Source organism: Electrophorus electricus, chromosome 18, assembly GCF_013358815.1.
Source record: "Electrophorus electricus isolate fEleEle1 chromosome 18, fEleEle1.pri, whole genome shotgun sequence".
Lineage (NCBI taxonomy): Eukaryota > Metazoa > Chordata > Actinopteri > Gymnotiformes > Gymnotidae > Electrophorus > Electrophorus electricus.
Genome location: NC_049552.1, coordinates 9,520,525 through 9,546,098, shown reverse-complemented (window position 1 = coordinate 9,546,098; position 25,574 = coordinate 9,520,525). Strand labels below are relative to the sequence as shown.

Here is a 25,574-nt window from a genome sequence, read left to right as displayed (position 1 = left end):
TGCATCGTCCTTCTTTTATATCACCAGAAACTGGCAAACATTTAACTCAGAAAAAAACTGCCGGTGCCGCGGAGATGTTTTTGTTCCCTGCATCCATCCCCCTTCCCGCAAGTTCGTATGGTATAATCGGAATGCTGCCCCACTTGTCCATCGAACATAACTGCGCAGTGTTTCTGGATTATTCATCAGAAATACATCAATTATTATTAACTTAAGTTACACCTCACTGTGATTGTCCAGTCGGGAATCATTTTCTGTTTCCTTCGACTGATATGTTTCTACACACCCCTGTACATTCCAGTGTTGGGTCAATCCGTTGTAAGGCCCTTGTTGATTAGGGAGTTGTTTTCCTTATCACGTTGAAGTTTTAGCTTTGTTGTGTAACCGGGAGTCTCTCATTTGTGGTCAGTAGCTAGTTGGACACTTCTTATATTCTAGACGAGATACTATAATTTTTGGCTTCTTCGCGCAAGAAACGTATTCTTTCTCCCTGGCATCGTAAATCGTAGGGAACTTGACAAGTTTTTTTTCTGTTGACTTGCTTGCTTGCTAGCTAGCTAGCTAGTACTAGAGTTAGGAATTCTGTGAGTTTATAATGCCTACATTGCGGGACAGCACCATGACCAACCCCGGCGAGAACCCTCATCAAGTGCGGGTAAAAGCGTATTACAGGGGGTAAGTAACGAGTGTGACCAGATTTGTTTAATATAAAGGTGTTTAAGTTGAATAATTACAGACCTGGTTATGTTCTTTACTTTTTAATCACGTTTGTGAACGAAAAAGTGTTTGCTATCTAGCTCGGTAGGAAGCGAGCTACCAGCTAGCTAACGCGTCTTGCCTAGCTAGGTTAGTTAATTTAGCCAACTAGCGTACTTTGTTAGCTAAGGTAGCGCTTCAGAAAACGTGCGGTTGGCTAACCTAGTTAACATTGGCAAACCTGGTTAAACTAGTCTTGTTAACTGCCTAGCTTTCACTAACACGACCCTGATTCACCAAAATGAATAGCTAGCAAACTATAGCTACTGATATCGAGTGGTCGTAATGTTCCTTTATCCCAACCTGGTAAAATGAATAAAGCTAGCTAAAGTTCCACGGAATTCTTTATATTTAAGCAGACTGAAACAGGTGGATAGATCGAGATCCCTTAGTAGCTAACTAACGTTAACGAGACACCAGCTATCAACGCGTTTCTTTTCGTGGTTTGTATACATACCAGGATTTTGAAGTGTTTTACTTACACTTTATTGGAGCCGTAGGTTTTTAAATTATAGAAACAATAAACTGGATATTACAGGAATTGTCATTTAGCTAGCTAACAATGAAAGCTAGCTAAGTTCCTGTCATAAATTACTTGTACATAAGTGATACTAACAAAACTATCCACGGAAATCTAAGGCAAGCTCACCCCATGTTTTCTCTTGATTTCTCTTATTATTTAGACTTTATATGTATATTACACATACACAAGGTTATAAAGAAGACTTTATCTAATGTATTGTCTGATGTTGGCAGTATGAAAACATAATGTGATTTTAAGGCAAAGTTATTGCTTCACATGTCGCGTATTTGTATAATTTAGACATATGGAAGACACCATCAACCCTCCCCGTAACACTCACGGTCTCAGTATCGGTAACGCTAAGACTTGGTGGAAATAATGTTAACCCTTGTTGGAGTAGTTGAGTTGTATTCATGTAACCACTGGTGACGCTTGTGAATGTCATTCACTTGGAACTAGAAAAACCTGTTGTACAGATAGCTTCTGCTGGACCTGTTGTGGCCTATTCCTCACTCATCTCATGTAGGATATTTTCTTCTACATTTTATTGCATCATGGCCTAAATTCAGGCCAGTGAGTCTTTCCAGGCTAAGGCATGGTGAGAGTTGGAACAGCATTCTTGCTTTGAGATGAAATAATCTTTTCTTTCCTGGCTTTGTGTGTTTTTTAGTCCTCTCTGAAAGGCTGTAAAGTGTAACAAAAATAAATCTGTAGCCTACCACCCATGTATACATACACATACACACATACTTAAACATACTGTTCATAGACAGTTGAAATGTATACTAAGCATGTGCCGATACAAACATTTATCATGATTTAACTTGCCTTTTATCATGGTTTCTGATATCATGGTATAAAAACAAAACAAAAAAGATTTAGTTTTCCAAAATCCAGCCTTTTCAGCTACTTCAGTGGCTATCTATTTGGCAATACATTTCTTCACACTCTCCATGTCTACCATTTCTAGTATAATTTGTGTGAATTTGTTTTTCTTTGGGCTCGGTGTTCGGTTGCTCTACAATGCAGCTACAAAAGGCAGGTCAGTTATACTACTCAATGAGTCACAAAGCTCTCTATGCAAGAGTGCAAGTGACAGTTTGAATTTCAAGGCTTATTTCATGTAGTTTCATGTAGTGTAATTGAAATAAATAATTGAATAAAAACAATTACAAATTAGATTATTAAAATGTGCCAAAAAGTACAGATAAATTATTTATAATCACTCGTAATTTCACTGTTATATATTGCCACATGATGACACATTTATTTACTGATTGGTTGATATTAATTAGTATTATCCCCCATCAAAAAACCTCCAAACAGGACTGCACTACAGGAATACACTAACAGTATTGTTTATCAGTATAGGTTGCAGAAATTCTAATGATTCATACTAGTAATTACAGCTGTTTTTAAATAGGCCACAGGACAATGAAGAGTAACATTAGCTACGTACAGCTTATTAACCCTCAGTGACCTATCAGCATAGCATATGATGATGTTGATAATGAGTCTTACCAGTTAGTAGTAATTAAGTTCTGAGTCTTCACAAACTAAGCTCATGTTTTGGAGAAAGATGTCAGCTGAGATTTCTGTTTATTTCAGTACAGTTCATCCTCTGAACAACTGTTTGCAATGTTGGTCAGGGGAGAAGTTCTTTTTCTTCTTCTTCTGCAGAGAAAAGGGATGTGCCATCAGCCAGTTGTTTCCAGATAAATTAGTAAAATGTTGCACTGAGTTTGCTACATCTTTGTAATGTTTGCCTGAAGGTAATTTTAACTAAAAATACTTTAGTTTTTCCAGATTGGTTTCTGAAAGAAAAAAAGTTGAGTACCTTTCATGATATTTACATCAACTAATAAAGATAAGAATGATGGTGATATCTGAAACCCAATCCCAGTTCAATTTCAGAAGATTTGTGTGATGTTAGTGCCATCTACATGTCAGTCACTGGTTTGGCCATCTGAGGCGATAAATAATAAAAGTACTTGTACTACATCAGGTTTAGCATGTTAGACCTGGTAAAGATCGGACATTTTTCTTATATATGCATATATAATTTTGTAATTTTATATACACCATAATTTGCATGGCATGATTTTAGTCAGGTAAATAACACAATTTCTCAAATATGTTCCTTGAACTACATCTTGGACCCAATTCCAACATCAATTGTAAATAAATATTTAGTAGCTATACTAAGGAAACCAGATTATTCTGTTTTAAGTAACTTCAGACCAAATTCAAACTTAACCATTCTCATAAATAAAATAGTCGCTTAATGGTTTTTAAAGCTGTTTATGGCACAGCTGTGGTGAAGCAGCTTTTTGCTAATATATACCAACTATTGCCTTAAATTTTCCACAATTGATTTAGTTTCACATGAGCATCATCCACTGCATAGTATTAACTGGCAACAGTATGTTCTCTGAAACTCTTGGAATTCTGAGGGAAACATAGAATTTAAGTGGTGATGTGTATTTCTGCTAAGAAAAATGTTTTGGTTCTTTCATGATGGTGCCAAAACAATTGCATTTTACATTTGTAACATATAGCCACAGTTAATGTAGGATAGAAGGTTTGAATAGTCATAAGTTTTGAAATTGAATTGTTAACAAATTTGTATTGATCACATTAGCTTCTCAAACCATACTTCTCATAAGAGAACTGTGATATTTGAACTCTGTGCTTCAACAGAGGGCAGTGTGGAGTCTGTTTTACAATTTAATCCTGTTAAGAAAAAACACATTCTGAGTTTAATTGGGTGTGCACAACAGCAGCCTTCTCTACTGATCTCAGGAGGAAACTAGACTTCTAATTGGCTTGCACATTTTGTCTTTTGCACTTGGCTATCAGCATATGAGGTGAACTAAGCGATTAGCAAAGTTAATGTACATTTTTAGAAAATTGATTATCGTCTCTGGAATTACAGTAATAAATTATATCACATCGCCCTGGAAAGTTTAAAAGATTGCGAATCTTAATTCTAGGAAAAAACACCCAATGCCATATTGGAGAAAATTACATTTCTATCTTAAATTTTCTTTATAGTTCACCAGAATTTGCTGTTTTAAAGTTTTTATCAAAGGAGACTGGTTGAGAAACAAACATACCTCATTATTAAAATGATCATTCATTTCACTCTTCAACCCTTCATTATTTTTTACTCATGCTTTCAATTCAAATTCAATGAGTATTGGGTAAAGTACATGTTGGATGTCGTGTCTAGATGTTAGTCTTACGTAAAATAAAAGTTATTTGGGTTCATTCTGTTCATAATCAAAATTATGCCAGAATGACATAGAATCCCCCCCCCCCCCCTTTCTGCTAGAGAGTAGGTCACATGTACAGTTTTTCTTTGTTTGTTTTATTTATTTATTGCATGTACCCCAGCATTCATTCACAGGCTTAAAAAAAAAAAGTGGTGAAAAATGTATATTTGTATTTAATTAGTTGGTCTCGTTTGTTCCAAAGTTTAAATTCAGTCTTTTCTATTGTATTGATTTTTATCTAAAATAAAGACGAGTAAACAGGCTCATGAAACATATTTTTTTTTATGTGCTAAATCCACACAAAAAAGTCAGACATCACTTGTTTAATGTAATTTATTTGATTATGGACAAAACATGAACATTTTGGCCTCTAGGCCTTCATCAGTGTGCTTGTAACATTTTTATTTATTAATCCACTTGTATACTGTGATTAAAAGGGCACCCCCTTTGGCCACGTCATAACAAGGTCGCAAGCTTTTGACGTCATTACTCATATTAATATTTACATTTATGGCACATAGCTGACGCTTTTATCTAAAGTGACTTACAATTATCCTCAGTATAGTAAAAGGATGAATACATGGGACGAATGTTCAATATCTACTTGTGTACAAAACACAAAAAAAGCTCCCAGTATGAAGTCCCAGGATGCCAGTATTTTTGATTAAGGTGGCGTCAATCTGTTTGGCACCTTTTAAAAATGTGGCTACTAATTTCAGAGCCCAGAGAGGATTCCTCAGTCAGGCCCAAGTGGCTAGATTAGGCAGCCACATAAACTTTGATAGTGAGGCTTGCAGGAAGGAAAACACCAAGTCTACTCCTGTTAGAGGGTGCAGGTATTGCTACCTTAGCCTCCTAGTCTGATAGCCCGTCCGTCCGTCCGTCCGTCCATCCATCCGCCCATCCATCCGCCCATCCATCCATCCATCCATCCATATTCTTCAAACAGCAAACTACTCTTTTATGATGTCTCTTTTTGCCTACAGCATTTGCTGTAATCATCATAATTGGACTATGGCCTGATTTGCCTTTTTCAAAGAGTATCATAAAAAGGGAACACATACTGAGTCACTGTTGGAAAGTAGGCTATCCTATGAATTGATACTACTCAGTAGGCCACTTAAGCAATGGGCATATCCTGCTGGGTTTTTTTTTTTTTTTTGGCTTTTCTTTTGTTTGGTTTTCATGTCTCTTGCCAAGAAAACCAATATATGTCAAAGGAGTGACGCCTGTATTGAATACGTGCTCCAAACCAGTGCTAGTCATGTATATGGTTGTATAGGTTGTATCTTCTGAGGAACCACACTGCTGAATGGTTAATTCTAAGATGTCATCTTGTAAAACCACAACTTATTTTACATTGTTGAATCAAGTTATACAAAATTAATTTCTACTTTCATTTGTTAATACAAACCGCTATGATCGTGCTGCTTCCAGTGATTCCACTGCTTTACTTGGAATCTTGCAGTGCATTTTCAAGCATCAATCACAATGTCTGATGAAACATGTCCAACTACTGCTTCTTATCGCGTTAAATACATTTTTGGTTGAACAAATTGAAACACATAATGTTCATAGGTCTGTACTACATACTGTTGTTGCTTTTTACAAAATAGCAACCGTTTTTACTGTGTGATTGCTCATATTTACTGTAATTTTATTTTTTACTGGGATTAGATTTGTAGTTCTATGTATTTTGGCTAGATTAGATTTTTGTAGTCGGTATCTAGGCTTTACACCCATATACTGAAAATGCAAACGTCCTCATCTGCCATTATTGAAGTAGTGTAAACAAAACACTGGTTTTCGCATTTTTTGGCGTCACTTTTTGCGTCATGCACACTAAACAGGTGCCACCCCTTGCTTAAACCAAACAGAATATTTCCAGTAGCAAGAACACATCTGACAGACAGTCTCCTGCTGTGCGCTCTGTGAATGGACAACTCCGGACAATGTCCAGACCAGAAAAATGTGCGGTGATTATGGTAATGTGGTTATCGTCATAGCCCTAACTAGTGGCATAATTGTGTAGTTCATGCATGATTGACTCCAGGGCATTGGGATACTACAGCCTTGACAAAACATTGCTGTAGAAGGTTCCATGCGAGCTTGCAGTGGACATACTGATGGCACTAGCTAATTCTGCATAAACCAAAGTGGTTCAAAATTATATATAATTTTTATAATGTTATCTTGTTGGGTAACAAATTAGTCTCAATTTAGTATTAATTCACGTCACCCTCCTCACATTTTCCTCACAGAAAACCACTGGTAACTAGCAATATGGCAATAATAATACTTAATCATCATAATTTATTTTTATTATTTTGTCATTGTAGTAGTAGTGAAGGCTTGAATAAAATAAATGCAATATTTGAAAAGCTGATAATTGGTTCATCATAATGTATAGACTGTGGGGATTACTGAGCAATAGATCTCTCTCTCTCTCTCTATAGATAGATAGATAGATAGATAGATAGATAGATAGATAGATATAGATTTAAGAGTAAATTATCTAAAAGACTTTCAGTGAATTGTATTGTCTATGCCACATTTTTCAAATTGTTTTACTGGAAGAAAAAAAAAAGGATATTTGGACACCAATGTAGCAAATGATTAACGACTTACTTTAATGGTTGAGGTCATCTCTAGATAGAAATGCTGTGTGTGACAGGCTGAACCACCTTTGCCTTTAAAAAGAAAGTTTGAGGGCATTTTCTTGAAAAATAATGCTCTCTTACTTCAGGGACATCATGATCACACATTTTGAGCCATCAATCTCCTATGACGGCCTGTCCAATGAGGTGCGAGACATGTGCTCTCTGGACAATGACCAGCTCTTCACAATGAAGTGGATTGATGAGGAAGGTTTGCCATGCTTTTTCATAAAATAAACAACTCTGTGTGGATAAGCCCTGCTTCCGTTTTCTTACTGATCCTCAATGAATGTGTCGTTTTTAGCTTTTTAACTCACCTATCCTTTCTTGCAGTTTGCTGTTTGTTCTCTTGATCTAGAAATTTGTGCCTTTTTTAAAAAGAAATTACATTTTTCCATTTCATTTTTTTTTCATTGTGTTTGTATTAGCCACACAGCTTTGTACAATCAAAGAGGAGCAGCTAATGAAGGTTAAAGGTGATAAAAGCCTCCCAAGGGTCTGACACAGAAGCTCAGTCACAGATGGATGCAGGCAGACACACAGTTGGACACGCTCATTAACTCTTGAGCTCTTGTCCTGTTGTCTTGTCATGCATGTATAATGAGCACTGTTTTTCTGAGCAGCCTTGTTTCAGCAACCATATTGTGTCTGTCTGTAGCAGGCCAGCCTACCCATGTGGTGTGGTGATTTTACTATAAGTACTGGCTGTGTTTGCAGGAGATCCCTGTACTGTATCGTCCCAGCTGGAATTGGAGGAGGCTTTGCGCTTGTATGAACTCAACAAAGACTCTGAACTCATCATTCATGGTAAGGTCAGCACTGTGCATCACATGCAGTGGGGTTGGTTGGTGTATGCCGGCATGCATGCTTTCAAAGAGCTATTCTGTTGGTTGTGTTTGTATGTAAAGTTTGTGGTAGGTAGATGGTCTTGTTTAACAACCAAAGTTTGCCACATTTTTAGATATCCTCCCAGAGGTGGGTAGTAATGTGCTATATTTACTCTGTTGCATTTACTTAGTACCATTTTAAGCAAACTTTACTTTTAAGAATTGTATAAAAGAGGGTACTTTTTTTTTTATATATATATATATACTCTTACTCAAGTTTATTTACGATGTCAAAAAATGTACTTTTACTCGGTTATATCCATCAATATTCTTTCTATTACATTTTAAAACATTTTTTACATTTTGTAAGTTTTGCCACAACCTATCAACTGTGGGAGGGTTGGCAAAATCCCTAAAGATGATCACTGAGTACCACCACTTTGCTTCAGTAAGTTAGACAACTGGACAGTAGAATGACATAATGAACAGTGAACAGGTGCCTTCCAGCATGATTACATTTTGTGAAAGTAGTTCGCAGTGTATTCTTTTCTCTATGGCTTCCATATCTGTGTGAAATCGGTGCCGTTTCCTAAAGAGCATTATTAATATGAAAGTAAAGTGAAATTCTAAGAAAAAATGGTTGGCTACCTATATAACTATAAACTACAAACTGCAGAAATGTAAATGCAGCAGCTCAACAGAACTGAACTAAGGCATCCCTGAACTAGGTATGCAGCTCTATATTGAGAGAGATTTTCAAGATTATGAAGGTTTCCAGTAGATAAAAATCAAGGTTTGTAACTGAATTTACTTTCGACTACATACATGTGCAGTTGTTGGCTAGGCATTGTACGATATCTAAACTAGCCAGCTAGCCAGCCAGTCTCGCTAATTGGTTGCATAATTGGTTTTCTTTTTTTTTCCTTGTTGTTTTTGTTGGGTTTTTTTTCTTTTTTTTTTTTTCTTTTTTGGTTCCATTATATTTACATCTTCATGTATGGAATTCAGCAGACATCTACCAAAGTGCTTTTAACTGTCTACTTGGATTGAACCAATAGTTTACAACTGATTATACTCGCATTATGTATAGTAGGCCTATGGAAAATCGGTACCAAGGAAAGTGGAGCCCCCCTATGTTGGTAAACTATTACTGGACACTGAAGAAGGATGTTCAACATTGTAAATATTTTAAGTGTAGTAGACTTATTTATGAATAAGCAATGTATCCTTATTGTAAAATTAACATAAAAACCATGCTTTAAATTTGAATTCAGTATAAACATTTGTTGCCCAGTGTTATTAAATGAGTTATGATGAAGTAAACTTGCTAATTGAGTAGTCTTTTTAACAGACATTTTCTTACTTTTGCTTAAGTAATAATTTAAATGACTTGCTTCTACTTAATTATTTTAAAGTAACAATACTTTTACTTGAGTGCAGATTTTGGCTACTTTTACCCACCTCTGTGTACTCCTCACATTTTAAATGGCTGTCATGACGCTCTTTTGGTTATTGTAGATCTTCCAATTATACTGTTGTCCAGAACCATACTCTCAGAAGACATTTTACAGATATGTAATGCTAAATTACATATTACATAATGCTAAATCCTAAATTTCTGTCTGTGCCAAGTTACCTATATGACCTATATTTTGCAGCTATAGTACGCTCTGCCCTCTCAGCACTGCATTTCAGACATGGCCTTGTCGGAGATTTACCAGGTTCATTTACCTGACACTTTTATTTATTTTTATTTTTTTTAAACCAAAGCGACTTAGTTATGATTGAGTACCACTAGAGTAATTGAAGGTTAAAGGTCTTACTCAGGGGCCCAACAGTGGTAACTTGGCAGTGGTGGGGCTTGAACTAGCAATCTTCTGATTACAAGTCAAGTACCTTAACTACTGAGCTTCCATGATGTCTTTTATCAGATATGACTGCTATTGGCTTTATCACTGATATTAGGAGTATCGATGTTTCCCTGACATCATTACTTAGGAGTTGATCCTGCAAGTCTTGAAGCTATTTTGATTTAAAGCAGAAGAAGATCAGAGCTGAATCAGGTGTATTAATGTAACACTGTCAAATCCTGAGGGCCAGAGACCAATGTTGTTTGGTGATTGCATATGTAAACACACCTCATCATTTGCCAGGTTTTAATGGGTGTGTCTGAGCAGTACAATCACTAATCTTGGCCCTCTGGTCCTCCAGGACTGGACTTGGACTCCCCAGATCTAGATAAATACAACTATCGGATTGAGGCTCGATATCTGACGATACTCACTCAATATTAAATGACTTGAATTGGGATCAGGAGCAAATAAAAAAAACCTTGATCAGGGCACCCTAGCTGTTGTAATTTAATATAGTTTAGCAATACAGATTTATAGGTATATCAATTATTCAGTTTGTCAGTTGGAACATCTTATTTATTCTAGTCATCACAGAAATGGCTATTATCAAAGTTCTATCAGCTTTTTTTTTTTTTTGCCATATTTGTCAATTATTTTGTCAGTCTTATGTCAGTCTTTTGTTGCGATATTTGCTTTCTTAGTCTGTTTCGCTGTCGCGTTAACTTCATTTTCTCTTTCAAAGCATTGTTTCACTTGAATGCCCTTTCCTAGTTTTTCTTTTCTCGCTCTCACTTGCAAGAGCACATTTGTAGTTGGCTCTTTAGTACTCTGGTCTAGTGGACTATCTGGCTCTTCAGTACTCTGGTATAGTGGGCTATCTGGGGGAGTGTCTACTTGCACTGCATTCTGCATAGCACTGCACTTTCTAGACCTTTTCTGAGCATCCCTCAATACCTTTTCTGATACCTCTGCGGCTTCTGCTCCCAATTCTCTCAATTGTCTCACTTTTTTTTTGTCTTGAACCCTCTTACACCTTTCTTTCCTTCTGTAGAATCTCATTTCTGCTGTCTGGGTCATTGTTTCTCTCTTCTCTTTCTACGATGCTCCCTATTTGTTTTTCTTTGCTCTTCCACTGATGGCCATGCTTCCCTGCAATACAGATAAAAGCAATAAATTAGTTCGTCATTATTGGGAGACCACAGGTCCTACTGTTACATAGTTAACCATGACATTGCCCGATTTGTTCAAACTTATTAAAAAATCTGACTGAGTTGACAAAGTGAGGATATGACTTTGATGTTCAAATTTTTTTAATTGAAAAAGTCATTTGAAGTACATTGTGATATGTAAGTCATTTGATTTATATATTTTAAACTTTCAGTTTTACATTATTTTAACTCTTGCTCAGGCTATGAGAAGTTGCATGTACTGTCCTAGTACAGAGCCTGCATTTTTAACAAATTGGAATTAAGTTTTAAAATTATATGAATTGAATTTAATGAGCATACACAGATCCTTCAGATTTAACTTTTTAAAGTATTTTTATTAGTGTTAAAAATATTAACATGGGCTTTTCAATGTAGGGCATATTTTGTCCCTTCTCTTGAGAGTCAGTGATGGTTTAGCAGTGTAGATGTATTTCACTTATTCAGTTAAAAGGTTGTCAATTACAACAAGTTATTTATTCCAGTAATCACAACACACAGATAGCTGTTAGTTCTTAATATTCTTGGAGTGAATTGTGATGCAGATAACTGACTACAAATCTGTATTAGTGCCTCTGGCTTTTTGGATCAAAATTGGTTCAATACCTACCTTAGTGATTATTATGTTGCACTTGAAACTCTAAAAGTCATGTTTTGCCTTGTGGTGTCCTTCAAGATTTGATGCTGAGACCATCACTATTTTAATCTTTATATGCTCCTGTTAGCCAAAATGTCTCTAGCTGTTGACCCTCAAAGGTCTATTGACTCTTTGATTGTTTAGAGGACATCAAATACTGGATGTATCTCAATTTTCTAAACACAGATAAAACCCAGTTGCTTGTTATTGTCAATAGCGAATAGTTGAATGTTGTGCTGGCACTCTTAGTCACTACTTTTGAAGGCTACAAACTATGACAAATTAGTTTGCCCTTTGACAGTGACCATAAGAACCATATGTGTAATGTTTACAAAACTGCATGCTATCATCTAAAAAAAAATAGCCAAGGCTTGTGACAGTCTCCACAGCTTAAAGCGAATGCGTTTGTGTCAGTTCATCTAGACTAATAATGCTCTTCATTTTGGTCTACCAACGAACTGTCTCTAAGAACAAGAAGGAGGGACAGTTATACATTTTTAATACAAATTTTTAATACAACTGTGTCTTCATCAGAGTTAGAAATGGATAAAGACATATGGCACACAACAGAGACACCTTCCTGTATAGAAATTAGACACATGCCTGCATGAAATAGGGTGTGAAACTTTTCCATGGATCAATTTCTGTGTAAATCCACATTAGAATGGAAAATCAAGTGATCTGAGTGACTGAACAAGTCATGGTCATCATTGCTAGACTAGCAAGACTTCAGTGGGTAAAAAAAAAAAGTGCAAAACTTTTATCACTGAGCAATAGAAAAACATCACTTGATCCAGATTTCTGTTGCACCATGCTGGTGAGAGGGTCAGAATTGCTGAGCCCTTCCTGTCAGTTGTCAGCAGTTCAGGCTGGTGGACATGAACTAATGGTGTAGGGAATGTCTTCTTAGAGACTCTGGGTTTCTAAGAACTCTGGGTTCTCTGTTGTCTGTGGATGGATGTTTTGACAGTAGGGCTTACCTAAGCATTGTAGCTGATCATGTTTATCCCTTCATGGCAGCTGTTTACCTTATGGAAGAAGAACATTGCACCATGCTACAAGGGTCAGCTGGTCATGGATTGGTTCCAGAAACATGACATCACGTTTTACTTGCTTCACTGGTCTTCCCAGTTCCCAGAGCATCACTGGATTGAGGTAGAAAGGGCTGTTCAGAGTATGTTGGTACTTCCATCTAATTTGCAGCAACTGTGAGAAGCTGTTCTGTTTGCATGGGCCAAGGTTTTTGCAGGACGATCTCAACGCCTAGTGGAATGTAGGCCATGACGAAGTGCCACAATTCTGAAGACCAAAGGAGGTCCAGCACACTACTAGAAGGGTTTTGGTGTATAGGCAACCCAAGATATGTGTATATGTAGATAGGGGTATGTTGTTTGCCATGTCTTTGTCCTTTTCTCACTCTTATGAAGATGCATTAGTATTGAAACATTAGTCTGTTTGCACAAATAAAGGCTGAAAATTTATCAATGTGCTCTGTACACTTCTTGCTCTAGACTTTCATTCTTCTCCAGAGAAACACCGGAGTCAGTTGTTTTGTTGGAAGTTGTGCAGAGAATTTTAAAATTTTTATTGATCTAGGGTCTCTAGCTTGCAGAGAGTACATAATGGTGTGGTGAGAATAAAGGAGCATATTTCACCTGTTCTCAGACAACTTCACTGGCTACCTGTATCTTTCAGTACTGATTTTAAGATACTCTGACCTTTCAAATGCCTCTGTGGTCTCACCCCACTGTACCTGTGCTTGTATCACTTTATAGATTATTAGTTATCTTCATGTAAGAGCTGACAGGTCTAGCAACAGTAAAATGCTAGTGTTGAAATTTCTTTTGGTTTGGGGGTTTCATGTACCCTGGTTCATCTCTCACTCACGCTGAGAGGTAGTACCCAACTGTTTTAAAGTTTTGAGGTAATGTAGAGTGAGTTAGTGCTCAGTATGTCTAGCCTGGGTTTTTTTTTGTTTGTTTGTTTTTTCAAACTCTAGTCTTGTGGCACAACAAAACCTGGTTCATTCCTTGATCAGGTTAGTTAGGCATATTGGAGCAGGGAGACTGGGACCTGCAGTCTCCCAGAACTAGATGTGTCTTGTCCGTCAGATATCAAGTGACTATTCCTGATTAAAAATAAATAAAACCTGGAAAAAATGTTGAATGATCCTAGCTTAGCTTCCATGTAGGAGATGCTGTTTTTAGACTGGAGCATTGTGCTGGCACTGAAGTGAGAGCATATCTCTGTGTGGTGGTGTGCAATCTGAGTTTGCGCATGTGCATCTGTGAGTGAGAGTGTGTCTGTGTGTACTCTACTGTGATTGACACTGTTGCTTAGTCTTTCCAATAAGATAACTGTCTCTTTTCTGATGTGCAATACACCCCTTGCCTTTCTCTTTGCATTAGTTTAAATATATTGATGTAAGGTGTGACTGTAATAGGTGGGTACTGGCTAAATGGAGCTTTTTTGTGTGTGTTACCATTTTCCTCCGCTATGGATTCATCTGTTAGTCTTTGTCTCATCTCTCCAGTGTTCCCCTGTGTTCCTGAGAAACCTGGAATGCCCTGTCCAGGAGAAGACAGTAAGTGCCCTCTTTCCACAGTTCCTTTCACTAAACTGTGTTAACGTTTGGTAAATGGAGCACTACAGAGCACTTGGTTTTGGACATATCCACAGGCTAAGTGTCATTTAGGGATGCACCAATATGGAAATACTAGGCAGATGCAGATATTTTTATATTTTCCATGTACAGTCAACATTTAAATGTTACATTTAATGTCTTGGTCATATTTTACCTTTTTAAAATAAAAATCAGATCAACCAGTAGTGATTAAGCGGGCCATACATGGCAAACTTGGGACTCCACAGTTCTCCAAAGCTTTTGAAATGTGTGCAAACTTGTACAGTACCAAGTGAATGTATTTTAGATTTTTCCATGTCTGTAACATTGTCAAACACCACAGTGTTCTTGCGTGTGTAACACCACCTAAAATTCAAAATTTTAATCTTAATGTCTGTGTGATTTAAATTGAGCATACTCACAGGAATCGTGTCAAATGCCTAGATATTGGTGGTGAAGAAAAAGGCTGTCACATTATCAAGAAGCTTGTACATATCTGCTAGGGCTACATTGAGAAAAATGGTGAATGTTATGGTGTAACGGCTCAGTGCTCTTGTTCTCACAATGTTATTGTGCATATCTATTAAAAATGTAGCATATGTATCTTGGGTGTAGTAACTCTTCCTGTGCTGATTGGCTGTATGCAGAGTCCATATATCGCCGCGGGGCTCGGCGCTGGAGGAAGCTCTACTATGCCAGTGGCCACGCTTTCCAGGCCAAACGCTTCAACAGGGTGAGCCTTCCTTGCTTCAGCTGCATGTGAAGCTTACTCAACTCAGCCTACTTCCTGCACTTTTCACATTTACCCAAAGCAGCTAATGCAGACACAGGCAAGTCCTCACTCAGCTTTACTCGTGCGCTTTTTGGTGAATTGGTTATTTGTTGCAGCGGGCGCACTGTGCCATTTGTACAGACCGCATCTGGGGTCTAGGCCGCCAGGGCTACAAATGCATCAACTGCAAACTTCTGGTGCATAAGAAGTGCCACAAGCTTGTCACGGTGGAATGTGGCCGACAGATGATTCAGGTGGGACAGCATACTAGACTCAACTGTTCAGAATCTATAAGAATCTGCAGTCATGTCTCTTTATTTAGGACCCGCACAGTGTTAAATCTTGTAAAGAAACAATGTAATTTGTCATTATTCTACGGGTCATTTAGTAAGAATCTGCCCTTCATAGTACACATAGTATGCTTACTCTGTGTGTTTTACTGGAAAACTTTTATTACTTTATTTTTTGTGGGTGAGAAGGCAGGATGTCATTAACATTTGTCCATATTGTTCAGGAACCCGTGCTGGGACGAGTGGACCAGGTGTCTCACCAGTCTGATCACCCAGAGCCAGGTATATCTCAGACTTTCAGCCATGTGCCTGTATGAGTGCTAGTTGATCAGCTGAAAGGGTCCAACACACTTTAGGCCCACGTTCTTCTTATTTTAATGCCTTCATATGACATGGGTTCAAACCTTCATATGAAGGTTCACAATATCTGATGTAAATGCCTGTAAATGTTTTGGAGAAGGAATGTCTAACTTTGTTGTAGTTTGAAATATCAATGATTCTGTGAGTGGGAAGTAGTCCACTCACAGAATGTGTGAAATTAAACATTTGCGCATATTTGCAGTCTATCTAGTCTACCTACCTTTTTGATACAGAGTCAGAAGTCTCTGTATTTTGTTAAGAGTCAGAAGAGTTTTATAAAGACAGAGAGGTGAGGTTTCTGAGACTTCTGGTACAACCAGAACCGATTATCCCCCAAAAGAGGGAAGAGGATCAATCTGAGAGATAACAAGTGCACGCAGTGCCATTCATGCTAAGCACCACCCTTTTCCACCTAATGCATACAAAAAACACTTGACTGCAAATAGCATGCCCTTGTGGAGAATATTCCTGCTTAACATGACTGAGGCAAAGTAGTAATATCCATTTGAAAGGAAATAAAGCGGGTAAAATTTGGACATTTTATGAAAGCATTTGAGTCATTTGATTATTAATTTTAGTGGGACCCTGTATACATACTAGAACAGTGTGATCATATTAAAAAATCTGCTATGGATACAAATTTTAAAAAGAACAGTTTATGATGACTCATCATAGGTCACACCTTAGTCTCTATAAGAATAAGTTTCCATGCGTGCCATTGTTGAACACCATGCCTAATTGGGTTCATTAAGGCATTGGGCAGATATCACGGAGATCTTTCTTCACTGACTTGTATCGATCCTGAGCAGCTTCGAATAACTTAAGTTCTTAACTGATGTTCTGGGTTTGTCATAATTAACAGGATCAGTGATCTGTAATCTGCACACTGGAGAGCACAAATAATTTTGCTTTTTGTTCTACTTTTCAGTCCTTCCACACAAAAACTCAACTGAGAGCATCAACCATGAAGGGGAGGAGCATGAGGTCAGAGTCAGTGTGCCTACATGTGTGTGTGCTTGATGACTGTTTTAGAGATTGGCCTTATCCAGTAATTGCACTTTTTACAGCAGGAAAAGCGGGGCTTTTTGCACTTGTTTGTAAGAGTAAGACCCTGACCCATTAGGTCTTGAAGTCCTAAATCCATGTGTATACACAAGGTGATGTGGGTGTGTCTTTTAGGCAGTAGGCAGCAGGGATGTTGGGAAGGCTCCCTCTAGTCTGGGTTTGACAGACTTTGACCTGCTGAGGGTGATTGGTCGTGGAAGCTATGCTAAAGTTCTGCTGGTGCGGCTGAAGCGGACAGACCGTATCTATGCCATGAAAGTGGTGAAGAAGGAGCTTGTTAACGATGACGAGGTAAAGCATTGCTGCCTGCTTTGCAAAAGCCATGAATATAAATGTAAATAAAGACAAAAGTTATAATAGACTTTTGAGAAAACAGAGTATGTGCAAAACTTTTTTTTTTTATACTAGCAGGAGAAAATGCAAGTTGTAGTACAGTTGCATGACTGTAGTAAAACACATGAATGAGTGGCTAATGTCCATACAGTGCACTGAAGGCTGCTTGTCATCCACATGGCCCTAGTGTGTGTGAGATCAGTGCTGGCCAATAGAGGGAGCAGCAGGATTATTAGGTCCTTGAGGAGAGTTTCACCACCATCATCTTACAGCTCCTCTACTTAGTAGAGACTTAGTAGAGCAATGCTTGTTTGTCAAATTAGTGAGAATATGCCATGTCATGTCTTTGTGTATGTGTCTTTGCTCTCCTGTATTTCAGGATATTGACTGGGTTCAAACGGAAAAGCATGTGTTTGAGCAGGCCTCCAACCATCCATTCCTGGTGGGCCTCCACTCCTGCTTTCAGACAGAGAGCAGGTAAATACATATGTAGATTTGGCTGCCTGCCAGTTATGAAGTGCTATGTAAGGCTATGTAAGAACTTGGCAGTTTAATTAACTAACATGCATAATGCATATGGTCTCATTATAAGATAGCCAAACACCAGATTAAACTCATAGGAAATGTGCAGTCTAATGTGCCAGTGTACATTTGTGCAATTATTTGTTTGTTTTTTTTTCTCCCTTCTTCTCCTTCTTCTTTTCCTTTGGCAGGCTCTTCTTTGTTATTGAGTATGTAAATGGGGGAGACCTGATGTTCCACATGCAGCGGCAAAGGAAGCTTCCAGAAGAGCATGCCAGGTGTGACTGCTCACCTCCTCTCATTCCAAAGAGTCAGATCCACAGATACTTGGTGTGGGTACTGCTTGCACCTGTTTGCCTCTTGCTGTGGCAACAACGAAGAAATTAATATACTGAGTTCAGTGTTTTGTAATGAGTGATCAACAGCCATTAACAAAGAGTTCTTAGTACAGAATTCAATTCTAAACCAATTCTAACATGCCTTATTTAACTAACCTGTTGTGTTAAGAAAACACTGCTGAGCATGGTCAGGGATATTGGGTCTAAGCTGGAGCTACACTGCCCAGGAGGGCATATGCAGATTGAAGGTGGCCTTACAATGCATGTGTGCTTGTGTGTGACTGATGAATCTGGCACTGATGCAGTTTGTGTGTGACCCATGTGGGCTCTGGTAATAAGTGTGTGTGGCTGTGCTGCTTTCAGATTTTACTCAGCTGAAATCAGTCTGGCCCTGAACTACCTGCACGAACGTGGCATTATCTACAGAGACCTCAAACTAGACAATGTCCTATTGGAGTCCGAGGGCCACATCAAGCTCACAGACTACGGCATGTGCAAGGTGTGTGTGTGTGTGTGTGTGTGTGTGTGTGTGTGTGTGTGTGTGTGTGTGTGTGTGTGTGTGTGTGTGTGTGTGTGTGTGTGAGATATTGATGGGGGCATGATCTAATATCTTTCGCTCTCTCTCTCTCTCTCTCTCTCTCTCTCTCTCTCTCTCTCTCTCTCTCTCTCTCTCTCTCTCTCTCTCCTTTTGTCTGCCTCTGTGTCATAGGAGGGCCTGAGACCAGGAGACACCACCAGCACATTCTGTGGCACCCCCAATTACATTGCTCCTGAGATCCTGAGAGGAGAAGACTATGGTAGCTGCTTGTCTAGTGTCTCGCATACCTTCTACCATGTCTGCTGTAGTGACCACACAGTGTCTGCGCTATAGAGGGGAAACTTCCTTAATGTTGCTCAGTTAAGTTGTTCTTTTTAAAGCCTTCTCATAGCTGATTGTTTTTATGTGTAACCAGGGTTCAGTGTAGACTGGTGGGCTCTGGGAGTCCTTATGTTTGAGATGATGGCAGGAAGGTCTCCATTTGACATCGTGGGCAGCTCTGATAACCCTGACCAGAACACAGAGGATTACCTCTTCCAAGGTATAGCAGCTTGTCAGTGTCAGGCTGCCTGGGGCAGCTGTGGTATTACTTGCAAGGTTTACCTTGCTTTGCTTTGGTAAACTGTTGTGTGCACATTGTATTTTCAGTAATATTGGAAAAACAGATTCGGATTCCCAGGTCTCTGTCCGTAAAAGCAGCCAGTGTTCTGAAAGGATTTCTGAACAAGGTAAAATGGTGATGACCCAGTTCAGCTGATTGTGTGTTATGTTGCACCATTATGTCAGCAGAATACACACACACACACACACACACACACACACACACACACACACACACACACACACACTCTCTCTCTGTCTGACTCACTCTCAGGATCCAAAGGAGCGTCTTGGCTGTCATCCTCAGACAGGCTTTGCTGACATCATGGCGCATCCTTTCTTCAGGAATGTGGACTGGGACTTGGTGAGTTAGTGTCTCTCTCTCTCTCTCTCTCTCTCTCTCTCTCTCTCTCTCTCTCTCTCTCTCTCTCTCTCTCTCTCTCTCTCTCTCTCTCTCTCTCTCTCTCTCTCTCTCTCTCTCTCTCTCTCTCTCTCTCTCTCCACTTCTCTATTGTTTGTGTAACGAGAGAGAGGGATGCATGAGCCCCTCTCCCCAGCAACATTACCCTGTCATGCTGAAACTGCCTTAGTACTTTGGTCTCTTTTTCCTCAGAGGTTTAGTGCTGGCTGTGCCACTCTGCAGTATGTATCTCTTAAGTATTTGGTTCATGAGCTAGAACAAAGCACTGAAACTGGCTTGATTTTGGTACTTAAACCAACCCATAAATCAGATGAGGGTTTTGAAAGGTTGGAGCTATTGCAGAGGCATGAGGCTGGTGTAGACCTGCACTGTAGCCTTCCACTGTGACTTGACCAATCATTTTTAAGTGAGAGATCTGGAATCTGGAGGGATCATGTTTTGTTTTTTTGTTGTTTTTTTTTTTCTCTCAGGCAGCCTGTAGTTCTCCCGTAGACCTACAGGGGGCAGGGTTTTCTGCCCCATGACTCTGGAAGTCACTATTTGAGGCTAAAAGAAAGATGACACCGTTTTAAATGAAGCATTTTTCCTTTTATAGGAGAAATGAAGCTGTTTGACTTTTCTTTAAAGGAATTTAAATCTATTAAATAATGCAGTAGTGCACAGGTGTGTGTGTGTGTGTGTGGCAGCCATGTCTATGTATATTGTTTGTGTGTTCCAGATGGAGCAGAAGCAGGTGGTTCCACCCTTCAAGCCAAATATTTCTGGCGAGTTTGGCCTGGACAACTTTGATGCCCAGTTCACCAATGAACCCATCCAGCTCACACCAGATGATGAGTCAGTAGCCCCACAAATCTCTCTCTCTCTCTGTCTCTCCCTGTGCATGCTTTTGTGAGAATCAGCAGCCCTCTCTAATGAATGTGCATCCATGCACTTGTTCTGTTCTGGGTGCTACTCTGTACACCATCAGACAATAAGACCAGCTTCAGCTGCATGTCTTTGGGCTTGCTGGTTTGACTGATCTTTCTTTATTTTTGTTCTCAATAAATCTTCCAGAAAGCATGTTTTAAGCTGTAAAACTGTTAAGTTTCAGAATGATTATTTCAAACTGCTGAATTGTACTCCTTTTTCATCCTCAGTGATGTGGTGAAAAAGATTGACCAGTCTGAGTTTGAAGGTTTCGAGTACATCAATCCTCTCCTGATGTCTGCGGAGGAGTGTGTGTGAGCTTCCCCGCTGCTCAAACTGCTGCACCCTTGCAGTCACATGACCCAAAACAAAGACTCTGGGTTCAGGGTGGGCATGAAGCTTCCCATCTTTGCCAAACCTCACACTTTGCCATACAAAACCACTCATCCATAAGGCTGTTTTTTTTTTTTTTTTTTTTTTTTTTTTTTTTTTTTTTTTTTTTTTCCTTCTTTCTTTTTGTATCCTGCAAAACTACAGAGCTGGAACAATATTAATTGTTGCCTTCTCTCCTTGACCAGTGGGGTCTGAAGACAGAATGCTAGGGCTGAAGGCTAAGGCCTGTGGTTTACTGTACATTACAGGAGGGTTTGAGTACATCAATACTCCCCTGATGTCAGGAGGGTGTGGGATGGAGCGAGTGTGACCTTCCTACTGCTGGCTCCTCCCATCATCCCCTCTACCTGTTTTTGTTTTGTTTGTTTTTTGTTGTCTTTTTTGTGGGGGAGAAATGTTTTATCTAAGGAAATCAATAGAGCTACACCTCTTTTTAAAATTACAAAACCATAAAGGATGTGTTGGAAATGTTTTTGTAGAGTTTCACGTCTTGGTCCCCAGCATTGTCCTCCAGAGTACATTTATTTTAAACTGTATCTTTCTCTTTTTTTTATATTTAATGATGTGGTGGTCTATGTAGATCATCAACGATCTTGTATTAAGATTTTTATTTTGTTAAAAAAAAAGGTTGGCTCAAAATGGTGAAATGTGGGATTGTCGACAGTAAGTTGAAGGATATGGGGCATCAGTATAGACCATTGTAAGTGTATCAGAGAATCAAGAAACCCAGGCATTACCATTTAGAAAACCCTTAAATGTGAGAGGCTAAGTAAACCTTCCGTGAGAAAAGGGAAAGTATGTGTACGCTAGAAACACATCTGAAGAGCTCAACCATTCATGGCAACAACACAGGACCAAAAAGTAATAAAATCTACAGAAGCCTGACATTTTTGGCTACATTGCAGGCCTCTCAGTAAAGGCTGAGTGCATAGCTGCCTCACCACATAAGTAGTTGCTTAAGGTATGTTTGACCTGTTAGATTTTTCTTTCTTTTCTATTTTTCCCATTTCCCTAGTTCCCTCTTAATTCTGTACATGTTCATGTGAAATATTATTTGCCTTTTAGCCTGTTATAGCCTATTTTTGTTTTTTGTTGTTGTTGTAATGTTATGGAACATAAGGCATGTATAAATCATCTTTCAGTCAAGTTTGCATCTTGCTCTTGCTCTTGCTCTTGCTCTTCTCTCTCTCTCTCTCTCTCTCTCTCTCTCTCTCTCTCTCTCTCTCTCTCTCTCTCTCTCTCTCTCTCTCTCTCTCTCTCTCTCTCTCTATATATATATATATATATATATATATATATATATATATATATATATATATATATATATATATATATATATATATATATATATATAAAAATAAAATCTAAAAAATATGAGTCCCCAGTTAGACTAAGCCATGTCTCTAATCTGTGCGTTGGTATACAGAAAAATTACCTGAATGCTTTGGTATAGCTGTGCATTAAGTGGACATGTGACCAAACTACTAATGCGCATTAAGTAATACTTACACACTCTTAACCTTAGCACATGTTGAAACTTCAGTTTTGTCACAGATTTTGAAAGTAAGGAACTCACTGGCACTCTCGTGCAACAAATGATTGAATAATTTAGAAATCTTTATGCACTCCTCATCAGGGTCATTTAAAAGCCCTAGTCACTGTTGGGGCACGAGGAGAACACAAGCTCTCACCGTCACTGACTGTAACCATGCACAGCATGAAAGACTATTAATGGACCAGAACATCATATTTTTTCTGTTTATGTAATTAAAGTATTTAATTGATCTTCATTTAAAAGTGTTTTAATAGTTTTTTGGGGTTTTTTTGGCTACATGGATACTGACAATTTACTGCTTTTAGTCATCTTAAGGTGGAAAAAAGTCATCTTATTTAATGAAGCATCACTTAAATATGCTGTTTAAAATAAAAACAGGAAAAATACACATGCTCAGTATTTAGTTATATGTTGCTGCTGTTCTTTGATGATTGATAAAGCTGCTTTCACGTGTTTTACAGGGTACTACAGTGAGTGTTTTGAGCTCACAGCTTTACAGCTTCAGTTCCTCTCAACGTGTGGCTGCTTTTGTATGTGGAATAATCTTGGATGCAGTGCAGACTAAACAAATGGTGCTCCTACTGTAACTTGACCTTTACAGCCCTGTGAAATGGCTCACCTGATTTTACTACATAGAGCAGCAGGGGTCAAGAGGTCACAGCAGGACCACTGGGGTCATAAGGTCAGTTCAAATCTGTACACTGTATGTGGATTCCTTTAAAGCAGTTTCCTGCTGGCAAAAATCCTGGCCATCAAAGTAGTGTTCACGTGTGCTGAGACATTAAGGTTAGACTGCATATAAAAGATGTGCACAGCCTACACTAAACTTGCATGTGGTTTCAGTCTGGTTGCACTCCATTTTGTATTTTGTATTCTCTGTAGTGAATAGTGCAGGCTCTGACAAGACCACCTGGGAATCTTCCTGTTGTGAGGTCTGTTGATGACTGATTCTACATAATGAGCTTTACTTGGTGACTTTGTCTTACTGTGATCTCCCCTATGGTATGGGAGATCTCTTCCCTCGGGAGGCCAGAGTAAAGGTACCCTTCAAAATAATGTAACCCTGTGTATTTAATGAGGAAGAGCATCAGAGACAACTGTGATGTGTGCATGCATTTTGCTTCTCTCATTCTCTCTCTGGCTCTAACCTTTTTATTTGTACAGTTTCTTTTGCTGTTCATAAGCTTCCATGGTGGGCTTGACATTGGTTATAATTTCTCCAATTTATACTCTGTGCCGCAACCACTCTCGCTGGCTGGGGATGTTGCCCTGAACAACCATCATGAAATTTGCCGCTATAGCTTGCAATAACTTTTATCTAGTATCTTTGTGAGGGTTTTTTTTTTTTTTTTGTCAGATATTTCTGAAGCAGTTCTCTTGTGAGTATTTGGTGTTTACTCCATCAGACTGTAATGGAGACAGAACCCTGATTTAACTGCATGACTCATTGAAGGATGGCTGTATTTCCCCAGTCACACATTGCTCTCATTCTTTTCTATACTATACACTTTAGTGTCACATTAAATATCAGCTAGAGGGCAATCATGTATATCAAGATGGAATTATGTTTTGCAATACATGAGATGTTAAAATGTAAAAATGTAAAAAATGTTTTACACCTCTAGTAATGCGACTGCACCTGGGCTCTCGCACTACTGCCGCTTAGTGGTGCAATTTGCTGTCCACAATGGGCTTGGCTGTGCTTACACCGACATAAGATCCACATCTTAGTTTAACACATTTCTACATCTGATCTAAACTAATTTCTGCAGCAAATGGTTTTATATTTGCATGACACTTATTCTTAAATTTTACTGGATTGATGTAAACAATATAATAAACATTAGGTTTCTTTAGATACAAAGTTGGTGCTGTGGATGTAAATTAAGCATAGTGGGGGGGGGGAGGTTCTGACACACTAATTTGTATATTTACTGGGTTGTTTGTTCAAGATCTTTGGACTTATTTCTAGTACATGCATATAAGATCTTGATTTAATTTGGAATACCAAATAAGCCCATGTTCAACAAGGAAAAAAACTACACCTCCAGCCATGTTGTAACACAGTATTTTTAGGCTGCTACAAAATTCTCACCTGAGCTTGACCTGCTGTTGCTGTGGGGTGAAGGACATTAAGTGTTAGGTTTGGTGTAGGTAAATTCAAGCTGCCACAGTTTAGCCTCTCCAATTTACCATTTCAATAGTACTAAACAAATGGTTCCCCAACGGGAAACAGAACTTGGGGGGGGGGGCAGCACCCCATCCTGCATGGAGATACGATGACCAGTGATCAAACAAATTTCTCCATGAGCTCCAGGCTACGAATCATAGAGCACACAGAAACTGTTAGAACACAGAATGTTTTAGAATATTTACTTTGAGCTTTCTTTTTAGGAATAACTTTCACATGTGGTAGCAAGAGACTAAGCATTTTGTATAAACAAGATTTCAAGAGTGATGGAGATTTATCCAAACTCAGGGTCTAATTAATGTGCATCTGTCTTAGAATGAGGTCATTTTAGATTGAAATTTCATACTAATAATGTATATTTGACTTTTTAAAACAATATTTACAAAATCCTTTTAAGGAATAAATGGAAATAAATGTATAGATATACAAATAAAGCAAAGCACAAAATACAATAGCAAAAAATAAAATGAAATGCAAATATAAAAAAAATACGGGCAGCAACAAATAACCTACAGCAGTCACATGTTAAATAAAAGCTTAAAGCTTCTCTTAAAAAGGCCTCGAACATTTAGTGCTACTGGGAAGGCCAGATCTTAGTCATAGTAAAGACTTGGTTACCTTGCTTTAGTCATGTAGCGGGTATGGCTATCATGCTACTGCGAGCTCTTGCGGCAACATAAACAAAATGGAATAAATGATGAATTATTGGTCGTTTTCAAATATATATCAGCAGGCTCCTCATAAAAAAAGAGCTGCTGTTACCCATTTTTCTGATGCACTTTGATCTCATTTCTCAAGATGTTTAGTGCTCTTTACTAATTGTTTCGAAAGTGTAAAGGAAGCGAAGTTTTTGATAACGTTTTGGTTAAGAATTTGCTATATCGTGTCTGGATGAAAGAAGGCCACGTCTAACAGTGTCACTACGATTTCATTG

The 25,574-nt window shown here is 38.5% G+C and overlaps 1 protein-coding gene across 2 annotated transcripts; it reads left to right on the top strand.

Annotated features, from left to right (window-relative positions):
- Window positions 1-292: 292 nt before the first annotated feature.
- Window positions 293-22,119, top strand: prkci (protein kinase C, iota). 2 transcript variants are annotated; one of them, XM_027020884.2, is made up of 18 exons: window positions 293-675; window positions 7,301-7,422; window positions 7,929-8,018; window positions 14,267-14,317; window positions 15,004-15,089; window positions 15,245-15,382; window positions 15,643-15,700; window positions 16,707-16,762; window positions 16,958-17,134; window positions 17,556-17,653; window positions 17,890-17,976; window positions 18,400-18,535; window positions 18,746-18,833; window positions 18,990-19,115; window positions 19,223-19,302; window positions 19,449-19,538; window positions 20,314-20,429; window positions 20,732-22,119. In XM_027020884.2, the coding sequence occupies exons 1-18, from the start codon at window positions 596-598 to the stop codon at window positions 20,817-20,819; spliced, it is 1,767 nt and encodes a 588-aa protein (XP_026876685.1). In that variant the 5' UTR covers window positions 293-595; the 3' UTR covers window positions 20,820-22,119. The 2 variants fall into 2 exon arrangements, with proteins under 2 accessions (XP_026876685.1, XP_026876686.1); XM_027020885.2 differs by lacking the exons at window positions 7,301-7,422; window positions 7,929-8,018 and having other exon boundaries at window positions 599-675.
- Window positions 22,120-25,574: the final 3,455 nt, after the last annotated feature.